A 22,821-nucleotide genomic window follows, 5' to 3' on the forward strand; every position below is an offset into this window, starting at 1 on the left:
CACTATGGTACAAGTACTGTGGTATCTAACTAATGTACCATAGTGTGTGTACCATAATGTGCACCGTAGTATTTTTAAAAGCTAGGGTGGAATTCGTGTGCATTATAAATAGAATAAAGCTGCTTTAAAACATATTAAAAACATCTCTTTTAATGATTTTACCTCCTTTATTCAGCTTTTTTAAAGATTATTTATAACATGTTGATAAACAGTTTTGAGGGGGACTTTTCTGGTGGGCCCCAGTAGATTCTAGACTCTCCACTGGTTTTACTCATTGTATATTTTGCCTGTGTCCCCCTGGAGGTCTGGGTCCGGGGGTCTGACTCCAGCTCTGGGTCCGGGGGTCTGACCTCCAGCCCTGGGTCCGGGGGTCTGACCTCCAGCCCTGGGTCCGGGGGTCTGACCTCAAGCCGTGGGTCTGGTGGTCTGACCTCCAGCCCTGGGTGCGGGCTGCAGCCAGCAAGCGGCGCTTCAGCCTCGGCTGAGCCGGACATGTCCACAGAGGATCGGGTTACACTCTGGTGACGCCCCGCCCCCCCCCCCCCATCTTTAAGCCCCGGTCCGAGGCCGTTAGCCGCGGGACAACACAGGCTGAGGCCGGGACACAGCGTCTGCCCGCCGGGGGGAAAGTAAAGGCTCCCCCGCTGAATGTAAGTGATATCTCCTGACGGCTTCGCTTCGTGGAATACTCCTGAACACTCACGTCCGATAACTTGTGTGAGTTGTTTTCTTTTTAAAAAGCTAATAATCGTCTTTGTTCGCTGCGCGGCCGCTAGTGTCAGGACAACCCCCGGAGACAGACGCCTGTTGTCGGGTCCCAGAGCAGAGAGACACGGGCCTCTCCTCAGGGGGGAAGCACTTTGTTTTATGGGAACTTGTGAATAGACACCGTGGGCGATTGTGTGTTTTTTTAGTTTTTAGCCTAAAAGCAGCGGTGGTGTGTTCACTTGTGTGTCCGTGGGACGCCTGTTGCTCCATGGAAGAGAGGAGATGTGGAGGAAGGAGGAGGAGGAGGAGGAGGAGGAGGAGGAGGGGTTGAGAAAAGCGGATTGTCCCGAGTGCTTTGGAGACTAGAATCAAAAACACTGACTGGATTTACTAACTATACACACACACTCACACCGACACACACTCACACTCACAGACACACAATTGTGCTGCAGCTATTAACACGTACTCAGCATCAGACCTGCTTTTTTAGTAAATATGCAACCTGGTGTTTTTGTTAAGGGACAAGTTGTTATGATGTGTTGGTTTTTAAAGCTGCTGTGTTTCCAGCTCAAGGTCCACTTGGAAATCTGATGATGGTTTCTTAAAGGGGAAGTTCACCCCAAAATGATAAATTCCCTCCTTATCTACTGAGCACTGTGAGTAGACTGTGATTAAAGTGATTTAATACACTATAAATGTATTCAATCTAATACATTTTTAGTAAATGGCAACCAAATCTTCAAAAGTAACAAAAAAAAATGGAAAAGAAATGTTTAATGCCTCCTGCCAATCACTTCTCCTCTTGTTTACAATACATTGCCAGTACTAGAAATCACAGTGTTCCCCGTGTCCCTGAAAGCATCACACACAACTGAGGAGCCTATAGAGATAAACTAATTAAAAGACCATATTAGAGGAATGTGTATTTTTTCCCAATTAGAACCACAATTTACTTATTGTAAGGTGTTTTGAAAGGCACAGTACCATCTTTTATTATTGATTTGTTGTTATTATTATTATTATTAGCAACATGAATCTGAAGTAAGGTGGCCATACAGTTAATTAAATGACTAGTAAGACAGAACGCATCTCCCCCCCATCAAGATCCATTAATTATTCCCTGGGGCAAAAGGTGAATATGCTGGAATACATATTACAATATTTTTGTGTAGATGCAGAGAAACAAACATATCAACTATAAACAAACAATGGTGACAACATAACCTCCTAGGTGTTGGTAGCACTAAAGATAATCAGAGTTTTACAGCCCTGTTATCTTATCAGGCAGCAAGTTACCCGTGCAGAAAATGTATCCGCTAATCAAAACACTTTGTAATGACAGATGCAATATACTGTATTTCCAAAGCTGATTCTTCACTTTGACAGCTGGGCACACACACATTTGACGAAGCGAATGAAACGACCACAAACAAACCGCCGCTGTGGTCGATCCTATCTGCCACAAGTGTCGTGGCTATTCTCAGAGCCGGTATCGGGCCTTTAATTATCTTACCAATCTCCTTTAATCGTGTAATGTCTCCCTGAGTGATGTGATGCTTGTTACAGAGCCACTTATAAACTCAAGTATGATGTCCCATAGATGGGAGCTGACAGCCATCGCACTAATAAACACACGAGTCCGGGATAAAGACATAAACACGTTCATATGTTCTCTTCAGGCTTTGAGGGTCGGGATGTCAAGCAGCCTGTTAAACACTCGTGTATTTTGATAGCAACGTGTTTGTATGCATGTGGTCTAGCTGCTGTCACTGTATTATAAAGCAGCATGTATTTTTGAATCACTGCAGGTCATGAGAGTAATACTGATATCTAGATAAAGTAAGTATATATATTTTGAGAAAAGTAAACTAGAGCACTCGGTAGAGCAAATACCTGAACTTTTGTTTTGAACCAAATCTCACACACTCTTAAATATCAGTCCCCTAGAAATGCTTGACTAATATCATCTGTGAATTATTCTCTGTGAAGTCAAGAAAAATGTACGCCCCATCTTGCAGTTTTTGTGTAATTCGGCAAACTAACATACAAACAAACACAGAAGAAAACACAACCTCCTTGTGGAAAGTAAAACGAGGTAGAGAGCGTAATAATGGTGTAATAACGGTGTTGTAATAGTTTCAAAATAACTGATGAGGTTGTTTGACTGAATGTGATTATTGCTGATCAAAAACATAAACTCGTTGGTAGAGGCAAATGTGATGAGATTGCAACTTAATTCATAATCAGTTATTTTCTGCATTAATTAAAACAAATGCCACAGTGGGTTGAATAATGTCCCAAGAATGTAAATTACCAGTTGTTAATCAATCTTTAATAGCAATTAGGAAATTATAAAGAAAGAAAGAGCCTACAGTAGATGTGTGCTTGTGAGGAGACCTGGCACCTCTCGCCTGTGACTCAGTAAAAAATAGTTCTGCAGCACAATGGTTTCTCTGTGAGGTTTGTTTGGGGGTGAACTATTCTCCCAGAGATAAAAATGGGTCAGACACAAAGGAAATAAATCCATTTTCTCTTTCATGTTGACCTTTTGGATGGAGAAAGTGTATTGAGAAAGCATTTCCTGCTCTGACTTCCTGTTTGTATGGATACGACTGACTCTGTGTCCTGATGTCACATACAGTTCTCTGATTAAGACACAATCATAACGTGTTGTGTTGTTCTTTCGCAGGCCTTGAAGAACCGGGGGAAATTGCTGTGAAAGGAGAAGAATCGGTTGAGATTTAAAAATGATTGAAACAATGGGTAAGTTATTTTTTGTCATATTTCTAATATAAATAACGGTTTATAATATGCATATATATCAAATGTTTATTTTTCTTGCCTGACTTCTGCCCCTAATCGAACTGAATCAGCTTTAGTGTCTCGTCTTGTCACAATAACATAATTCAGACTCCGATACCATCACTCAGTTTGATTAAGATTCATAACGACCACGATAAACAAGACTCAGAGTTCAATATCGCTGCATCTCTTCGTTTCCAATTTCATTTTTTAAAACAAGCACTTTTTAGAAAATGGGGTTTTGGTCTCGCCAGTTGGATCCAAGCACGCTCGTCTTCTGCTGGCTCCGCATCCCACGTTTGGCCGCTGCTGTGTGTTTCCTCCACCAGCGTAAGAGGCCCTGGATTCGGTTGAAGGGCTTGTGCACTGCCCGATGTTGCCATATCTGATAATGTTGCCATATATTTGATTGTTTGTTTGTTTGTGCCCGTCGAGGTTTATTTGTCCAACTGTCAGCAAACGGAGCCAAATCGGTGCCGGGAGCTTCTTTCTCTTTAAGCTGCAGTCTGTGGCGACTCTCAAGACTGGCGTGTTTATCGTGTGCACTCAGGTTCAGGCAATGAGGCGTACCACTCGAGTTGTTTAATAATGTGAAGTGAGGCTTCATAGCCACATTTAAAGAAACCGTGCAGAATTAATTGTTGAATCGGACTCAAATTGAATTCGATTTTTGACGAGTACAATGTTTGCCCTCCATATGCTCTATTACATCTTTTGGAACGCACACAAATGCAAACAGCTGCACAACAATGTCGCGGTTGTGGTGCGACTGCTCATTACGCACACTGAGGCGAGAGCACTGACAGCGATACAGCTACCTGCACTGCACCCCCTCCAAAAAAAATCGAACTACCGAGGGTCAAGCGTGTTTTTTGGCTTGTTTACAGCGGTTGTTCAAACAACAATGCATCTCAGCGCCCAAAAAACCTGCCTTGGACCTGGTGCACGCCCTATTAGGTGTTAGTCTCAGTCGGTGAGCCGGGGAAATTGCTTGATTCTTTTTCTCCAGATGAACTTGCGCTGGCCCAAGCTCACTAACAAGCCTCCCCGGAGCTGCTCGATTGTGCGGCTTATGCAGGGTCCAGCAAGCAAACTGTTGCGGGCTATGGTTCTTTTATCTCCTCCCCCCCCCTGGATATCCTCTCTATGTTCCTGTGCAATCTACAATTGACCCTAAAGACATAACAGACTTTGCTATTCTGGAAACAAACAGTTTGTCGAAAATCCAACTTTTTCTTCTCAGGTGTAAAAACCTGATGTGGTTTCAATACCGTAAGGTCTGTCGAACGTATCGTTAAACAAATACAAATGGTTATGCATTACTATATAGTCAGGGTTCGTACGGTCATGGAAAACCTGGAAAAGTCATGGAATTTTAAAATGTGTTTTTCCAGGGCTGGAAAAGTCATGGAAACAAATAATCTCCCAAAAGTTTTGGAAAAGTCATGGAAATTTGTTATATTCATATTTTCATGTGGTTCATTTACGCTTTAAATGTTTTAAATAATTCATATGCTTTTAAAGAAATACGCTAAAAATATAAGCAGGCATACTTGGGTTTGTGTCATTTAAGGTATCCTGTATGCCTTGGAATTCTCATTGTTAGTTTGAATACTACATTTTGTCACTTTTTCGTGTATACACCGAGATTTCACAAAATGTTCGGTCATGGAAATGTGGTTTAAACTTATTGAAAAGTCATGAAAATCCATTGGTCAAAATGTGTATGAACCCTGTATAGTATTAACAAGCATATAAAGGTCAAATTGAATGAGGGTATTTAACCAAGTAGATGAGGTCATTTCCACACACCCTTCCCTGTCTCACTATCTCTGCCCTGCGCTGATAAAACCCCCGGTCTCCTCACCTCTCTCTCCACCTCTATCTCTCCCTCTCCCCTGCACCCACTCCTTCACTCCGGGCCCTGGCACTGTCACCGAAAACTACTTGACGGCTTGCAGACACACAGCGTGCCTTGCAGGCGGTGGAGCGTCTCCAGGCCAAACTGAAGGAGCGAGGCGAGGTGCCGGCCGAGGAGAAGCTCAGCCTCCTCAAGTCCGTGCTCCAGAGCCCCCTCTTCCACCAGATCCTGGCCCTGCAGAAGTCGGTCCAGCACATCAGGGAGCAGGTAAACCACACATTCCAGGTCCAAGCAACTGTGATAATACTCTAAACGGTATAAGTTCATAGAAAACATAATTTCCTTTAATAAGCCTAACTGGGCGTGCAGAGCTGCAGACACGATAAATAAGGACGAGTGACAGAAATACCGCTCGGTTCCCAGAATGCAGACGCACCATGGAAGGTCATAAAGAGGTTACACAATTATAGTCACTTAAAAGTTCTGCATTATTATTGTATGAGAATAAACACTGCCAGATGGGTGCATCATACTCTGCTAGCACGCAAGTAATATAAACAGAAATAGCCACGTTTGATGAGAAGTAAGAGCTAATTTGCCTGTTTTCATCATTATGTTGGTTTAGGGGGGGATTGAAGCAGAAGGACAGGCGGGGGGGAGATATCATCAACTTATCCTCATTGTCCATGTGTTTTGCTCAGTTTGTCGGAGCAACATTATGAATCAATAGATTAGTGTGTCTTACAGAGCACATACAGTGAATATTTCAGAGACAGGAGTGCAGCAAGTCTATTGTCAGTGGTTGTATGATAATCATAGCGTTGCTGGAAAAGAGGTGGAATTTAAATTCCTGCTTTACCTGTTTCCCGGGCGACCGTTCTGATTTAGAATGTGACTCATGTCAAGTCGCCCCCCCTCCAACACACTCATTTCTTTCAGCCCTCTACCACCCCCCCCTCATCCCCCCAGCTGTGGCCAAATTGCTGCCAGGATTCACAAGAGCCAGATATAATATGGATACATGAGCAGAGATAGTTGGCCTAAGTCAGAAACTCTTTCTCGAGCTGATTCTCCCCTTTGAGAGTTGGAACGTCTGAGTGGAAGGAGAGAGCTCTTAAGTCACAGTGGGAAGGGGCCGGGATAAGCGTTTGAGAAAGGGAGACGGAAATATTTCTGCTATGCGGTGGGAGGCAGGGATGTTGGAGCTTTTTACTCCTGGTGGAATTTAGATTATGAAAGCCCTGCTGGCATTTTTGTGTGCTGGCGATTTAGCTTGTTGCAAAAGGGGTCGGTTCTATGTGTGTGTGTGTGTGTTTTACTAAGCAAGGTTTATCAAGGAGCCATCCATTGTAAAGTCCCTACATCTTTAAATGGACTCCTTCCACATTGCAACAATGGTTTTCATATACTACAACACACACGTATAAACTATGTAGGTTTTATATAAATAGGTCACAATAATATTTGTTTGTGAGTGTGTGTGTGTGTTTATAGAGTTTCCAAACCCAGCAGAACGTGTTTAGCCTCAAGCAGAAACAATTTGTAGAAAGTGTGTATTTTGTGTTTTGTTGTTACACAAGAGCCAGACACATAAACACACACACACACCCACTGTCCGTCGTCTGGCTCCGCCAGTTAGGCCTAGCTCAGCTCATGTCGCTATGGCGACAAGGCCCCTCTCTCCACTCCAGTGAGAAAGAGGCCACTGCCACGGCGTGAAGTGGGGCAGAAACAATTTCTTAAATGTGCAAGAACCAAACTGGAACTTTAATCCTCTTAGCAAGGCCCCAGCTAACAAAGCTAATGCATGAGGACAGCAACTTAGCAGCATGCTACGCTAACTTAGCCCAGCCCATAGGGTTTTGTCTGCACCCTGCAGCACTAATGTGTCCTGTCCAATGGAATTCAGTGTCTGATAACTGATCTGGGACTGTGTTTAAATGAGGGCACAGTTTTACTCTCATGAACTCTGAAAGTTGCACAGTCAACCTCCTCGTGCAGACCCACAAGTTCACAAGGACAGTCTCTGCTTACCACGCCAAATACTTTGTTTATGAAATTATCGCAGTGCTTGGACGTGACTATATGAATCCAATCCAATTCAGATGGCCACAAACATTTCGGCCTTTGGCTAATGAAACTGGGGAAAAACTCAGTTTCAGGCAGTTGACGCGTTCATGTTATTCATCTGTCACAGAAGTCAAGTCATTGCACTAATTAAAAACCCGAGCGCATTAAGGCATCCAGATGGCCGGTGAGGCTTTTCCTGCACCAGGACAGAAATATTGTGTTTGGAGCCTCGTCATTGTTGGAACATCAGCTAAGTGCCATTATCTCTGTCCAAGGATTAGGCCGCCACAGATCCTGCTTATCATGGCGGGACAACAAACTATCCGTCATCCCAGTGGTGTCAAGACATCAAGTTCAGCCCAATTCAGGCTTTTGGTGTCTAAAATTAAACTTGATAAATGGTCATGAGGGGGATTAACACCAGAACTCCTGCTGTGTGCATCATCAGAAATTCTAATCTGCCGCATTCAAACTGCAAACTTGATATTTAGCTATTTCAGTGAAGGGTCCAGTGTCTTTCTCAGTTTTGAGTTATGTTTGATCTTCTTCCAATGTTTTTGAAAATGCATTTTAGAATAATCCGCCAAAGTGCAGCATCAGTCACCACATGTCTGGTTTGTCTCTATTTTTCCAGGGGAGTGTCCCGTCATCACGAGGCACTGACACCATTGATCAACTCACAGCAGCGAAGCCCAATGGAAGCTACGTTTCCTGCTCAGATGCATCCGATGCTACACACACTAATGGAAAGACACCGTCTGAAGAGTTTGAGCACATCATCCAGTCCATGGCACAGGTAGAACCAACTGGAAATCCATCATTATTAAATGATATAATGCCGTAAGCCTATTGTTGTAGTCCTGGTAGATTTATTACCACATTTTTATATTGTTTTTGCTCATTTTATCTGACAAACACAAACAGGTAGATAGCCGATACTCAAGCTAAATATCTAAAGACAGTGAGAAATGAGAAGCTCACACTGTAGACAGGGCTCTCCCCTCTCGAGGCACTTCAAACAGACTTCCAAAGGCTGCCTGTGGCTTTGATGCTATAATGAATCAGCCAGGGCCCAACGTGTATGTGTGTGTGGATGACACAGGGGCGCTACGTGACTCATGTGGAGCTGCAGAAGCCAGTGTCTGGAGGTCTGGGCTTCAGCGTGGTGGGTCTGAAGAGCGAGAACCGCGGCGAGCTCGGCATCTTCATCCAGGAAATTCAACTGGGAAGCGTGGCTCACTGGTAAGAATCCACCTGCAGTTATTACCTCCACCAGTACGGCTATGTCATCATCTGTGTGTGTTTGTTATTCACGGGGCTTGTGCAAAATTTATAGAATCAATCTCCATGAAATTTAGAGGAGGGGTGGGAGATGACCCAAGGGAGAACCTATTGATTAATGGTGGAATAGGATTTTTTTTTAACAGAGATCTTTATCAAAATTAATCAGGCATACATAGAGTGCATGTATGTATGAGCAGGTTAAATATTAAGCAGTTTGTGAAAAGAAATCAGCGGTATCTGATCTCAATACATGTGTTGGTGGAGGTGTGTGCTCTATGAATACACCTCTAGCCCAAAGAGAAATGAAAACACAGAGATCTTTTTAAGACGGAGTCAAATCATTTCACAGCAAGGGTTCAACATTTAGCTAACGGTTGAATTAGAAGTTCAGAATGAGATACGTCTGTTTCGCTTAGAATGATATTTACAGATGTTTTCGTCAAATTAAACATCATAAATGTGGAAACTATTATTTTGAAACAATCTTAGAGCTTCAGACAACATGTACTACCCTTTGACCTTATCTAAATCACCCACTCCACTTGTTTCCCTCACAGTGATGGGAAGCTCAAAGAAGCCGACCAGATCTTGGCCATCAATGGTCAGCCCCTGGACCAGACAGTGACCCACCAGCAGGCCATAGCCATCCTGCAGTGCGCCTCGGAGAGGGTGCAGCTCATAGTGGCCCGAGGACCGATACCTCAGCTGGCCAGTCCCGTGGTGTCCCGCACGCCCTCCGCCGCCAGCACGCTGTCCGCCAACTCCAGCACGGTATAAATACACTCAAAACTGGGATCACAATCTGAGCAGACTTGCAGGAGCAGTTTGTCATAAACTTACGCAAAGACTCAACTGAACAAAGACACATAGAAGCAGCTCAGTCCTACACAGCAGTACTGGTGAAAACAAGATTCAAAGGCCGACAATCATCAAAGAAAATCAAGAGTGCTATATAAAAGTCGTCCTTGTATCACAGTATTTGCTTTACATATCCAAAGCCAAATCCCAATCCATAACAACTGAAACACTTTGTTCCTAAGTTAATTTTATTTGCATCTCAACTCGTCTGACTCTTTCTTCCTTTTTTCTTTACCCAGTTGCAGCACGTCGAGACCATTGAGCTGGTCAACGATGGCACTGGCCTCGGATTCGGTATCGTGGGAGGCAAGACCACCGGGGTCATTGTCAAGACCATCCTTCCTGGAGGCATAGCTGATCAGGTGATTGTACTAATGCATCTCAACTTTCTTTGGGGGCTGGGAGGCTTAAGCACTTCGAATTGTTGTTTGTACAGTGAATACAGAAAATAAATTCTCTTGTACACTTTGAGGTGAGTCTTTTCAGCTGGGTACACGAGTTAATTGCCAGCTAGCACAGAATTAACTGTCACATCGTGTTTTGTTGGACTGGGTTTGATTTCTACTGATGCGTCACAGACTAAGACAGAAACTAATACGCTCTCTACCTCAGGACGGTCGCCTGCGCAGTGGGGACCACATCCTGAGAATCGGAGAGACTGACCTCCACGGCATGGGCAGCGAACAGGTGGCGCAGGTCCTCAGGCAGTGTGGCAATCGGGTGAAGCTGGTGGTCACCAGGGGCCCTGTGGAGGAGAGCGCCTCGGCCTCGGCTGTCATGCCAGTGGTGCTCCCCACTGTCAATGAACAACAGGTGAGAGTGGTGCTGTGATCCGACACGAATCCTTACAATAACGAAACGTCCTCACTTTCAAATAGATTTCATCTCTGGAGTGAAGCAGTTTCTCTGTAACAAAACAAGATGACTGATTATCACATGCAAGTGCGCATTCAGAGTTCTGCAACCTGTCAGACCTAAAGTTCAGCACTTTCATCTCAATTTCTTTTACCTTTTCTTACCTCTTGACAGCTCTGGATATATGGAATTAAAGAATATTGCAGGCTCCGTCACCTGTGACTCACACATTGGAGAGCGGATGCTGCTTTACCGCCTCAGAAACAGCACTTAAACGCCACTTTTTATTGCTGCACTCAGCTCTCTGCCCTAAACATGAATGAATTCCTGCGAGTCACTGAATGAATGAGGAACTTTATATCCTTTTGATGGCGCACGTTAGCTGGTGGTTTTTTGTTTTGTTTTATGGCTGACAGGTTCAGGGCGCTCGTTCATCAAGGTTGAAAAATGCATTTTGGTGACCGTGTGGGGCGTCCGATGAGTTATGTGTCACCGTTTGTGTTTCCCCACTGTTGTCAAATGAATTATCATTTAATTTTATTTGTTTAGCTGATGCTGACCGTTAATCTTCTCACAGGGCTACGAGGAAGAGGAGAGTGAAGCGTTCGATGTGAGCCTTACCAAGAACACCCAGGGACTGGGGATCACTATCGCTGGCTACGTTGGGGATAAGAATTTGGGTGAGGAGCCGCAGATTACCTTGTTTCGATCAATGATCATTTAAATTAAAATGTCATATTGATGTTTAATTCACTTAAGCTGCGCTAATCAATGCTTTTTGAGCATAAAAATCAGAAGGATCAGATGCGTAATGTGTAAGAGTGTCAACAAAACTACGTGTCTTACAAACCTAAGTTTATCCATTGTAAATAAAGATGGATTATGCGTCCCCACTTCTTCCCATTATTCAGACATAAAGCAAAAATACTTATTATAATACATAAATATATAATAATATAATATATACATAATAATCAAACATCAGTCCGATAAGAACTACCAAACATAACCATCTTAGAGGGGACAAAATTGACTTAATATAAGTTTATGTCCCAATTGCTAGCATGGACTAATCCATGGTTTTATCATCTAACTGTCTATAGTGTTTTTTTTTATCTTTTAGTCTATTCATTTGGTTTTTAGACCTGCTTCTTATCAACACTTTTCCAACTTTTGCCTGTAACTTTTAGCTATAAGCTGATATGATAAGGCCATTATTGAAAAGTAAGCTTTGTGCATGTTTTCCTCAGGAGTCCAAACACAACTAAAAAGAGCGAATATCAGACTTATTTTTATCAAGTGGAGAGACACACAACTGGTGCCTGCTAATGTCGCTCCGTGTCTAATAGATATAATAACTGTTCCCTAACACTTTGACGACAACAACTTTATATGGTAATGTCGGGGTTGTGTTTTTAGCTATTATGTGCACACACAGTTCATGCAGTTCTAAATTAATTACAAAATACAATTCCACTTTCTTCTATTTGCTTTGAAAACCCCAGTCGTCGGCCAAAACATAATGGCACCACAGATAGCATTTTATTATAACCTGTTATGTTCGTCGAATTAAATTGAACTTCGAATTGCCTTCGCTAAAATGAACTTCAATGATTATGACTTATGCAGCGTGCTCTCTAACACAGACTCCTATCATTAAGCTTGAACATCTGTTTCCTTCTCTCCCTGGTTCTGCATTTATAACGTCACGATTCACGACTCCTCTCCTCATCCATCTTGATGTTTTTGTCTTCCTCCGACTGCTCAGAGCCCTCTGGTATTTTCGTTAAGAGCATAACAAAGGACAGCGCTGTAGATCAAGATGGCCGCATTCACGTTGGAGACCAGATAATCGCCGTGAGTACACCCATCCTGCTTTTTGGAGCAATTTCAATTTTCTCTGTCCGCAGTGGCAGAATTATAAAGTACATCACAATCATCACATTTGCCCATTCAGCCATTGGAGGGGAGTTATGAGATACATCATTTGGAAATAATTCACAATCAATTAAAAGGATTTTTTTTTTGGTACTTGTGACTCCGAATAAAATAAATAGTCTCAAATTAGCATAATGAGCAATTAAGCTTTAATTGAATTTCTGCAGGACATTGACAATGAAGTGGGATTGTCTTGCATCCTATTAAACATCAATCACCTTTGCCTCGCGTTTCTCACAGAGACTTGTTTTGTTCTGTTGCATTGATATATATGTTTGTGTGTGTGTGTGTGTGTGTGTGGGCCTTCTGTGTGTTTGATTGAGGTTTGCAGTTAAGTGTAAATGATGATGTGCTTTAGGACTCAGATTAGGAACTTAATTGACTGTGAATTATTTAAATGTATGGAGTAGTAAGCGGCCCTCAGTGATCTTAATAAAGGGAACTGCTAAAATAGATGGGAATGCTCATGTGCAGCACTCTGTTCCTGTGTATGCCTGCTGGTGTTGATAATTGCTCCAATCAATCTTATTTCAATTTCAACCTTGTCAAACAAGCTCTTTTGCCCTGATTTAATCCTCCTGCTCCCGAATGATCGCCCCCTGCAGGTCGACTGGGTGAACATACAAGGATACACCAACCAGCAGGCCGTGGAAGTGCTCAAACACACCGGCCAGGTAGTCCACCTTCAGTTGATCCGGCGGGGCTTCAGGCCGGAGGAGATCCCCCCCGCCGTGACCCCTAGCGTCACCATCCTGCCGTCCTCCACCACCATCCCCACCACCACCATCGTCCTGAGGGAGCTGGAGCTGGAGAGGAAGGAGGCCGAGGAGCCAGCTCTAGGTAGGAAGGATAGAAAGGGAGAGGAATTTAATGAGGGACAGAGAAGGAAAACAGATTGCTTTGTCACTCATCATCTTGTCAGGAACAAAAATTGTCATTGTGTACATGTGGCTCACAACAGTCAGGAGTAATTTCCCAGTGACTCCAAATGGAAATTTCACTCACTTTAACCCCGATGGTTAAAAACAGAAACACAACTTTCTCCAGACACATGAAAACAAATGGAATTCAGTCCAAACTGATGTCAACATTATGAATAACAATGACAAGATAAAACTGTCCCTTCACAGAACCAGCAGCTGGTGAATTTATTCTGTCCTAGAAGGGTTTTGCTTCTTAATATATTAAATAGATATTTAACACAGGGTTTTATCGCTGAAAATGTATTACTTTTAGCCATTTAAAATAACAATAGAGAGAGAACAACACCACATTACTCTCCATCTTCACGTTGTGAGGGAGATGGTCAGGTAGAAATAACTATTTAAGTAACACACTTACAATTTCTTGTTCGGTGCTATGTGGAGCTCCAATGACATAAACAGTGGCATGAAAGGGTACCAGGATAATTTAATATGTATTTAAAGTGCTGGCGTGTTTCGGGACTGTCATCACGAACATGCATATTCTCTGTGGACTAATGGGGAAATGAGATTAGCTCCTCTTCTAGACAGACAGTGATTATGAGTGAGTCAGACGTGCTCATGCTATGTTGGAGGAATTAACAGATAAACAGATGCTTGCTTTTCCAAATCAATTCGGCATTGATGTATACGCTACTTGGAGCCGATTACTTTTTCCAGTAGCCGCGTGTGCCCGTGCTGTCAGGTGTCTGTGCCGCTGCCTGCTTCTGTCCGTCACACTTTTCATCGTGTGCTTCCAGTCACCGCAGATGAAGAGCCGCTGCAGACAAAGAGTGAAGGATCTGATGTCAGCGCAGCCATGGATCAGCTAACAGAAGACAAACATGGTAGGAGGCTGGGACTGGGGTTTCTGTACAGCGGGAGAGATAGTGGGCGCGCACATCTGACAGATAAAGGTTCCTCGTTGTCAGGACCATGCTGACTAGCAACACACAACATGAGGAAATAGGGAGATGGCTGCTGTTAGTGTTTTCACAGGCTGCAGTAAAAATTGAAGAGAGACAGATAAAAAGCTTTTTTTTTTAATGTTGGTCTTCTCTCCAACACATCGCAAGTACTTTGGAAACAGTGATGAATTTATGTTGCGTTGTCGGCCGTAAATATTTGATCATAAATTTGCATTCATGTTGTTGTGCTGTATTTTAACAACAAGTATTTTGTTTTTGTGTTTCCCCAGGGATGACGTTAACACCCTTCGAAGAGGAACGACTGATGAAGAAGTGGGAGGAGATTCTGGGTCCGAGTAATGAAGTAGTTGTAAGTTTCATTTTCAAAGTGAATTTCTCTCTCTCATACATCAAATTAAGTTCAAGGACATGGTAAACAGCTCAGAACAAGTTCCAGAAATGCAAAGAAGAATGTAGTTGAATGGTGGATTGAGTCATTCATGTCCAGTATTTAGGGATAACAAATATTCACTTGCTGATTGAGATGTGTTTTGTTGTTCCCACGACAGGTGGCTCAGGTTGAGAAGTACAGTGAGAACAGCGGCCTGGGGATCAACCTGGAAGCCAACAGTGGACATCACTACATCCGCTCTGTTCTACCTGAGGGACCCGTTGGTCGCTGTGGCAAGCTGTTCAATGGAGACGAGCTGCTCGAGGTTGGCCCTATTTTCAATTTAACAGTGGAGACCTTTTGATACTATATCAAATATTTAAAGAGGTTTAAATATTTAAATGTTTTAAGAAAACCACATTGCTCACGGGACACTTGGGCATGTTACAGGTGTATATATATATACGTATAGGCATGCATGTGTTGACGCTATCAGAAATTCTTATTATCTCACAATTTATGTTAAGGTTTATGAAGGATAAATACAGAGGTTGAATATCTCTCCAGGAATTGCTAAAAAAAAAAGCTACACGAAACAATATATTTTGTATAAATGAAAGGTTTGTAAGTTCAAAGAGTTGCCTGGTATCAAATGAGAAGCTCTCACTTCGTTTTCAAATTCCAAGGGTCATTAGCATTCGTCGAAGAATAGACCTACGACCAGTCAGAGCAGCAAAGTTTAGACTAGGGCAGAGAGATTGAAAAAAACAAACAGATTTGAATGGGCAGTTCTTCGTCTTTTATAGAAAACTGCTCTGCTCTGAAGTTCCCCTCAGCTCTACAGGGCATTCTCCCATCTTTCAGTGCTTTCTTTTGGATTCACCTTGCCTGTAACTTAACAGCTCATTCTCACTGCACTCGTTTCCAGCCCCAACAGGAAGCTACTTTCATCAAAAGAGATTTAAAAACCAAGCGTAGGCTACATTCTCAGCACCAACCAGCACGCAGACGGAGTAAGGATTCAGTCGCTACATTTTCAGATACAGTATTTCCCTCAGGAATTGGTGGAGACCAGACAAGAGCAAAAAGGAAACTGAATATTAAACTTGAATTTGTACGGTGGCCAGAAACGTAACCTATAGTTAATGTTTGGTCTGTGTCTGCTGGGTGTACATAGACGATCGCCACAACAACTTGAACAGTTTTCCTCTTTACACAACTTTAAAGATAAACACTTCCTGTCACAGGTCAACGGCATCGCTCTGATTGGCGAGACCCACAAGGAAGTAGTCCGCATCTTGAAGGAGCTCCCGCTGTGTGTGAGCGTGACATGCTGTAGACCCGCCCCTCACCTGCAGACCGACATGGACGCTGTCCAACCAAAACCAGAGGTTTTGCCCAATCCATTCAAACTGAAGGTAGAACATGTTACTTTTGAAATGTTTACATCCACCGTGACAAAGATCTTGATGTTATAAGGTTCGAATCTAAGTGATCTTTTCAGCCTCAGTGCTAAAATCATGCAGGTGATATAACTTACGGAGCATTGCAGCAGACGATGCGTATAAGTGTGAGAAGGTCCCTGCATCGTCGTGAAAAATGACTCCTCACCCCCGCACGTAGGAAAAAAGGAATGATGATTGGAGAGCGATACTCTCTCAGTCCTCCTCTTCCTTTATAGCCCATCAGCCGTTATCAGCTTAGCCTGTGCTGTCAATCGCTCCATTGCCAACCATGATGGATTAAGACTTAGCGATGAGCAGGGGAAGGCTGAATGTTTATTAAAACCGATTCTAGTAATAACTCAGCGGCAGTAGCCAGCAACATTTTGCCCGATGTTTGAAACATCAAAAGCAGCTTCTCTTCGGGGAAGGGGGTTCTAATCTCCACCAGCTTTATCTGTGATAATGCACTAAGGCCCGACCATCCCGAAGATATTTCCCTCGCACCCACTGCCAGAAACCTGAGCCAAGAACACAACGAGAGGGTAGCAGCCTATAGTTTGGGAGTTAAGGTCATGCTGTTAGAGCATGGCTTCCTCACTGTCTTTTTGGGCTTTTTCCCCCCCGCAGAAAGAAATAGACCTGAGCAGCATACTGGCTGCCGAAGACTCAGAGGTGAACAGAGGAGCGGCGGAGCTGGATAATGTGACAGAGGAGGCAATAGGATCTCCTTTGGCCATGTGGGAGCTGGCGATCCAGAATATCGAGCTGGAGAAGGGCGAAGGGGGACTGGGATTCAGTATTCTGGACTACCAGGTGGGAATTGAATGAGAAACTGCACAGCTGTGATTGTTATGGCACAAGATATTTCTTTGTCTTGTTTTACATAGATATGTTTGTGTAGTATGAGTTTTAAAAGATGTTCCTGTATTGTTTTTATCCTAATCTCTCATTGAGGGCCACAATCAGATGGAAATTGTCATAGTTTTGAGTATTTTGAAATGTCCAAATGAATTGTTTCTCCTCTTAGCCTCAAAAGAAATTGGTCAATTCAACATTTATTCTAGTAAAATAAATTGAATTTCTTGTGTTTGCCTTTAAAAGCTGTGCTAGTTTACTTTTTTCCTTAAACTTCTTCGAACTGAACTTTACTTGGTCCGGCTTCCGCCACAGGACCCGATGGACTCTGCCAGGACGGTGATCGTGATTCGCTCGCTGGTCCCCAACGGCGTGGCAGAGCACGATGGCAGACTGTTGCCCGGGGACAGACTCATGTACGTGAACAGCACCGACCTGGAGAACGCCAGCCTGGAGGACGCCGTCCAGGCCCTGAAGGGAGCCCAGCTCGGCCAGGTCCAAATCGGAGTCGCCAAACCGCTGCCTGTAAGCATTAGTATTCCTCCTCTGTTTTATTTGCTTTAAACCTGTCTGCATGCTGAAGGCAGGATGTGACCTGTGTGTGTGTTTATGTTTAGGTAGAGTTTTGTACATGCTTTTGTGATTTTATATTAAGGAATTTGTGCAGCGTGCCAGGGATTTATCACTCTGGCCATGCAAGGTTGTCTTTGTATCATGCAGTTTAGTAACCAGTCACGGGGGTTCATCTTACAAGGGCTTGAATTTTTCATGCAGGAAAACACGCGGAGGGAGACTGCACGGTTTAGCATTCCACCCACTGTTCTTTCAGAGGAGGTGACCGGCCCGAAAATGCTCTTTGCTCTTTGTTTCACATTATTATGATATTGAATTTTCCAAGAGCGCGGCCCCTGTCGTATCGTTTAAACACATCGTGGCCCCGGTGTGCAGAATATGATGTTTGTGCAGTGGCATGTACATCGCTCCGGGGCGCCCGCGCGGTTCTGTACAGGAGGTTTCTCTCTCCGCAGCGCTGCTTGCATTCTTTCGGCTTTTAGAGCTGCATTTCTCTTGTGTTGAATCTGCCACTGGATTACACAATGAGACCTCTGGGCTGCCAAGGTTAGCTGGATTACAGAGCAGTAGGAAGCCTCTGTGGAATTATCCAGCTCTCCTGCAGGACGTGGAATGTACTACCGAGGGGTATCTTGCTGTATTGGCTCTCAAAATTGACAAGTGTAATCCTCCAACATGCCTTCTTGCTTTTCCTGTAGAGTATATGTGGGAGCTGCATGCTACTGTCAACATTAATTTGAAGCTATTTCTCTGATTGTAAAGCGAAGGCCAAGATTATTCAACTCGACTGAGTGTACAAGAAGTCTCAATGAGTCCTATCATCTTTTTTCCATTTCATATTAATCTACTTGAACTTGATTTGGTCTTTAAAAAATAAAATCAATTTAAAAATCAAATTACACAAAGCTGGAGACACTGAAAGAATTTCTCCACTTTCCTAGGGAATATGTGGATATTCCCACTCTCAACACTCATATGGTGCGCAGGAAATAACTCCATCATCCATCATCCATTCATTTGACTTCACCGGTATTTTGGTTGAAAGAGGAGAGGAAGAAGATCTGGCTGAGGGCATCGTTTACCGAGCAGTGCCGGCATTGGTTAGTTAGCTTTTGGGGGTGAAAACATGGAAAATCAATCATAATGTCCTAATAAAATGGAAAATCAAACTTACTTATTTCTTATTATTGACCAAGAGTGATCTGATTATTTGTAATTGTAATTAGCTTATAAGTGCTGTATTGTATTTTGTTGTTAACATTAGCGACGTTAGGTATTTAGAGTATCAGAGTAATTTCAGCTGTCTGTGATTGGATAATTCACGAGTTAGCTCTGTTAATAAAGGTCAGTTCTCTGTCCCTGATTGGTTATACTGTTATCCTCCATTACCACAGATTGACACCGGTGAAGCAGACCTGTCTGATGAAAGGGTGTTGGATCATTCTTACTCTGGGATAGAGGACGACACGTTCCAGGCGTCCATGATCGCTCTTCACGGTAGCAGCTGTAGCGCAGATCTGGATTACTTGCACTCCTCCACGCCTAAGGTAAGAAAACAATACTGTTACACCACAGAGAATAAAGATAACTGAGAGGAGAAGGACCGAGTGAAATTATTCCCTCATTTCATGAAATGTTGCTGCACCAGTAACTGCCCTTTGTCCGAATGAGCTGGAAAACATGTAGCCATTATTCTTTCTTTCTTTTTTTGCGATCATGAGCCAAAATGTCACGAGAAATGTTTTTTTCTGTCTTCGTTAAGGCGGCGATAACATTAATGACTTTGTAGTTATATGAGGATTAAAGCTGGGGCTGCTTTTGTTGCCCCCCCCCGGAACAACATATCTCCAAAAATGGATATTAAATGCCGGGGAAAATAAACAAAGACGAACAAGAGCCCCACAAAGTGTTTTCCTAAGGGTACCTGTGCCTCCATTTTAACCAAAGGTCACAGTGTATGGATGATGTAATGTAGTATGGATAATATGGACAGTTTCCCTGTCTGATCCATTCGTGTTAATGGAACAACAATATAAAAGGTCAACACCGGGTAACGATCAAATTAATATAGTGACTTCACAAAGTCGGAATAAAATCACTGTGAAGGAAACAGTGATAGGTGGAAGTCATGTTACTGAAGCTTTGTAGAGTCGTTGAGAGACGTCCTTTTGAAATGTAATTTAGGTGAGTTCGATGTCTTTATACTTTCGTTAAAGGGACTCTTACCTTTGTTGCATTTTTACACTTTTTTTGGATAAGGTTAAATTGGTATTAATAAGGTAATGACACTCTAAAATGCAAGACAGACCCACCAGGAGTAAAAACAAACAATTATTTCACTCTCATAATATTTAGTGAAAACTTCAACCAATAAAATTCTTCGGACCGAAGGACCTTATTGGCCGACAGACCTGTCTGTTTGCTGCATGGACATGCAGGTTTTCCGTCTGCTTCTTGTGGCGCATTCGGGCCCGTCATCATATGTGAATGTAAATGTATATAACTTACCGGTGCTTCTGAATCCGAATCCATTGCTTTGGTAAACAAAAACTCACGTGCGTGCGCGGAGGCAGTAGGTTGTAAGTCTGCTTGTAAATAAAGTTTCTTCAAAAAAACACCGCGGATGGGAACGAGGGGGTGGGGCATTGGAGGAAGGCGGGATGATTTGAATGTGCTGTAATTCTCAAATGCAACAAAGGTAAGAGTCCCTTTAAGCCATTCTTGACTTCCTCAAAATGTTCTTTTCTTTAAGAACACTAGTGCGAATCATAAGAACACGTCATGAACCTGACGTAGAGTTTTCTTTGGGTCTTTCTTAAGATCATATATTATTTATGTTTTTATAAATTCAACCATTTATTCAACCAAGGTACAGTGATTACTTACTTTTTAAAGAACATACAAAATGTACTGAAACTAATTATGTCACCGTTGCCTGTCTATTTTTCTAATTATCATACAGGTCATACTCCTATTTGACCCCTGATTTGCGTGGATACACAAACAAGTCATCTCACAATTTCTACCTCTACCTAATTAAAACGAAACCCTATTTTTTGTTTTACTCCACTTCCCTTTGTCTGTTTATTGAGCCCCGCTTGTATTACATATTTGCATATTTTAACTTTTTCTTAAGAGTCCTATTTCTCTCCTGGCCTCCAGTGGGAATCTGCCTCGCTGAAATTCATCAGTAGCCGGTCTGGCTCTAATAAAGTCGTGAATGTTGCTCTAATGAAACGACATTTTGTGCATTTTGCTCTCAAGATCACCAGTAATTTCTGCCGCTCTCTGTTGGCCACTGATGGCTTTTCTATGGCTCATTACAAACAGGGCAGGATGGCGACTGAGCAAGATGGATTCCCCCCTGTTGGGCAATTGTCTAACTAACAGAGGAGAACGCTCATTCAGCTGCTACGCTTTGTTTTTCCTCAGCTGACAGCCCGCCTGCAGTTGCTGGACGAGCATCCGCGCTTCGGAGACGACACCGAAGCGTTCACACCAGAGAAGTCGGCCTCTTTCTCTCCTCCGAGTTCGAGAGGTCAGCTCCCTTCCTATCAAGCCGCACTCGGCGGCTCCGATCACTTCCTGGCTCATCACGTGACCAAAGAACCGGTGGAATGCTCCAACTCTTACAGCAAGTTTGCTGAATCAGGAACCGGATTGATTGCACTGGAGGAAACATTGGAGTCCGGTCACTACCTGGAGGAGCCCCCACCCATCTCTTTTGGAGATATTAGAGATATACAGATTTTAATAAAGGTAAAGGAGCATAAATCTTCAGAAAGAATAAAACAAGCACATTATTGAAAGCTGTAAAATTTCCATTCTCAAGTTGAGGTGAAAGTAACATTTGACATTTCCTTGGTTGGATGTTAGGCTCTTGTGAAATATTCGATAAACAACGTCCAAACATTTATTTGTTGTATATATTCATCCTTACAGCTCGTGCAGTGCACCCATCTTTCTGGGCTTTGTGTAAAAATCCACACGAAAATGTTTCATTTACTTTCACGAATAACCGCGTTGAATTCTCTCCCTCAAGGACGAGGAGGCCGGCGTGAATGAACCCGAAGAAGACGGAGACAAGGAAGCTCTGACCTCAGGGAGCAATTTTGAAAGGACCATCACCGTTGTCAAGGGCAACTCCAGCCTGGGTTGGTATTAATTTCTTGACATTTTTTTTTTACCTGTTTTTTTATCTTCTCTCCATCTTTCGCAGAAGTGTAAATGAGGTTGGGGGACTGAAAGGCATATTTGGCCTTTACTTTGAATGCCAGATTTGAAGCCAGAATGATAGATAGATTTATTTATTTTTTGTTTTCCTGTCTCAAAAGGGTCAATCCATTGCTCCACGAGGTATTTGCATTTCAAAACCTGCCCATGAGGCTGCTGCTGGTCCAGAGAATACTAAGTTTGAGCTTTCTTAAACAAGGAAGGCAGGAAGGCAGTGTTTAAAGTCCTCAGTGACTTTCTGAAAACAGTATCTTATTTAGCTTTGTGTCGCTCATGAAAGGTGTTTATTTGGTGGTCAAGGAAAATATTGTCTATAATATGTTTGGATTTCTTTCTAGCAATTAAAAATCAAAATTTACTCCTATAAGGGCAAGAGTAACATTTGATTTTTGCAAATGAACTCCCACAGACTATGCTGTTACATAAAGGAGTTTAAAATTTGATGTCAGACTTCAATCACACCGTTTCCCAGCTGTCTTGGAGTAGACGGGTCTCTAGACAGACGGTATTATGTGGCACTCTGAAATTAGTCTGATGAGAATGATATGAAAACCAAGTCTGTGAATAATGTGACAGCCTCTCGGATTAAATGCTGGGACATCAGAAAGTTTTCTTTGCGTCGGTGGCTGAAACTAAAGCTGGGAACAGAGTTGTGTTCTTTTTAGTTTGCAACCCACTTGCTCCAATATCTCAAAGGTATATTTGTGTGATCTACCTCAAAAGGCATGACGGTGAGCGCCATGAAAGACGGTTTGGGGATGCTGATCCGCAGCATAATCCACGGCGGGTCGATTAGCCGCGACGGACGTCTCGGGGTCGGCGACCTCATCCTGGCCATTAACGGAGAGCCCACGGCCAACATGTCCAACGCCCAGGCTCGGGCCATGCTGCGCAGACACTCCCTCATCGGACCGGACCTGGGGTAAGAGAGACTATTAAGAATAGATAGCAGCTGGACAAACATTGAATACAACCGTAATGCACCCCCCCTCAGGATTAGTTGTTGTTGTGAACTTGCTGAGTAGAGAACCCCCCCACTGCATTGTGCATGTGTGAGAGGCAAACTAAGGAGAAA

At 43.1% G+C, this 22,821-nt stretch overlaps 1 protein-coding gene across 5 annotated transcripts in view; it reads left to right on the plus strand.

The window, feature by feature from the left end:
- The first annotated feature begins 573 nt into the window (after positions 1-573).
- LOC132996315 (multiple PDZ domain protein) overlaps positions 574-22,821 on the plus strand; it is a 43,116-nt gene continuing 20,868 nt past the window's right edge. For 2 of the 5 annotated variants that reach the window (XM_061066657.1, XM_061066660.1), the window contains exons 1-22: positions 574-650; positions 3,401-3,474; positions 5,475-5,641; positions 8,079-8,240; positions 8,547-8,686; positions 9,286-9,499; positions 9,826-9,948; positions 10,199-10,399; positions 11,019-11,121; positions 12,210-12,298; positions 12,985-13,219; positions 14,103-14,189; positions 14,540-14,619; positions 14,819-14,965; positions 15,888-16,058; positions 16,713-16,898; positions 17,256-17,465; positions 18,455-18,613; positions 18,908-19,060; positions 20,946-21,272; positions 21,556-21,667; positions 22,470-22,668. In XM_061066657.1, the coding sequence (XP_060922640.1) occupies positions 3,459-3,474; positions 5,475-5,641; positions 8,079-8,240; positions 8,547-8,686; positions 9,286-9,499; positions 9,826-9,948; positions 10,199-10,399; positions 11,019-11,121; positions 12,210-12,298; positions 12,985-13,219; positions 14,103-14,189; positions 14,540-14,619; positions 14,819-14,965; positions 15,888-16,058; positions 16,713-16,898; positions 17,256-17,465; positions 18,455-18,613; positions 18,908-19,060; positions 20,946-21,272; positions 21,556-21,667; positions 22,470-22,668 (3,281 nt within the window). In that variant the 5' untranslated portion in view covers positions 574-650; positions 3,401-3,458. Of the gene's footprint in view, positions 718-1,278; positions 1,368-3,400; positions 3,475-5,474; positions 5,642-8,078; positions 8,241-8,546; positions 8,687-9,285; positions 9,500-9,825; positions 9,949-10,198; positions 10,400-11,018; positions 11,122-12,209; positions 12,299-12,984; positions 13,220-14,102; positions 14,190-14,539; positions 14,620-14,818; positions 14,966-15,887; positions 16,059-16,712; positions 16,899-17,255; positions 17,466-18,454; positions 18,614-18,907; positions 19,061-20,945; positions 21,273-21,555; positions 21,668-22,469; positions 22,669-22,821 lie in introns of all 5 variants that reach the window. The other 3 variants (XM_061066659.1, XM_061066658.1, XM_061066661.1) reach the window with 3 other exon arrangements.

This window comes from Limanda limanda, chromosome 22 (genome assembly GCF_963576545.1).
Source record: "Limanda limanda chromosome 22, fLimLim1.1, whole genome shotgun sequence".
NCBI classification, from domain to species: Eukaryota; Metazoa; Chordata; class Actinopteri; order Pleuronectiformes; family Pleuronectidae; genus Limanda; species Limanda limanda.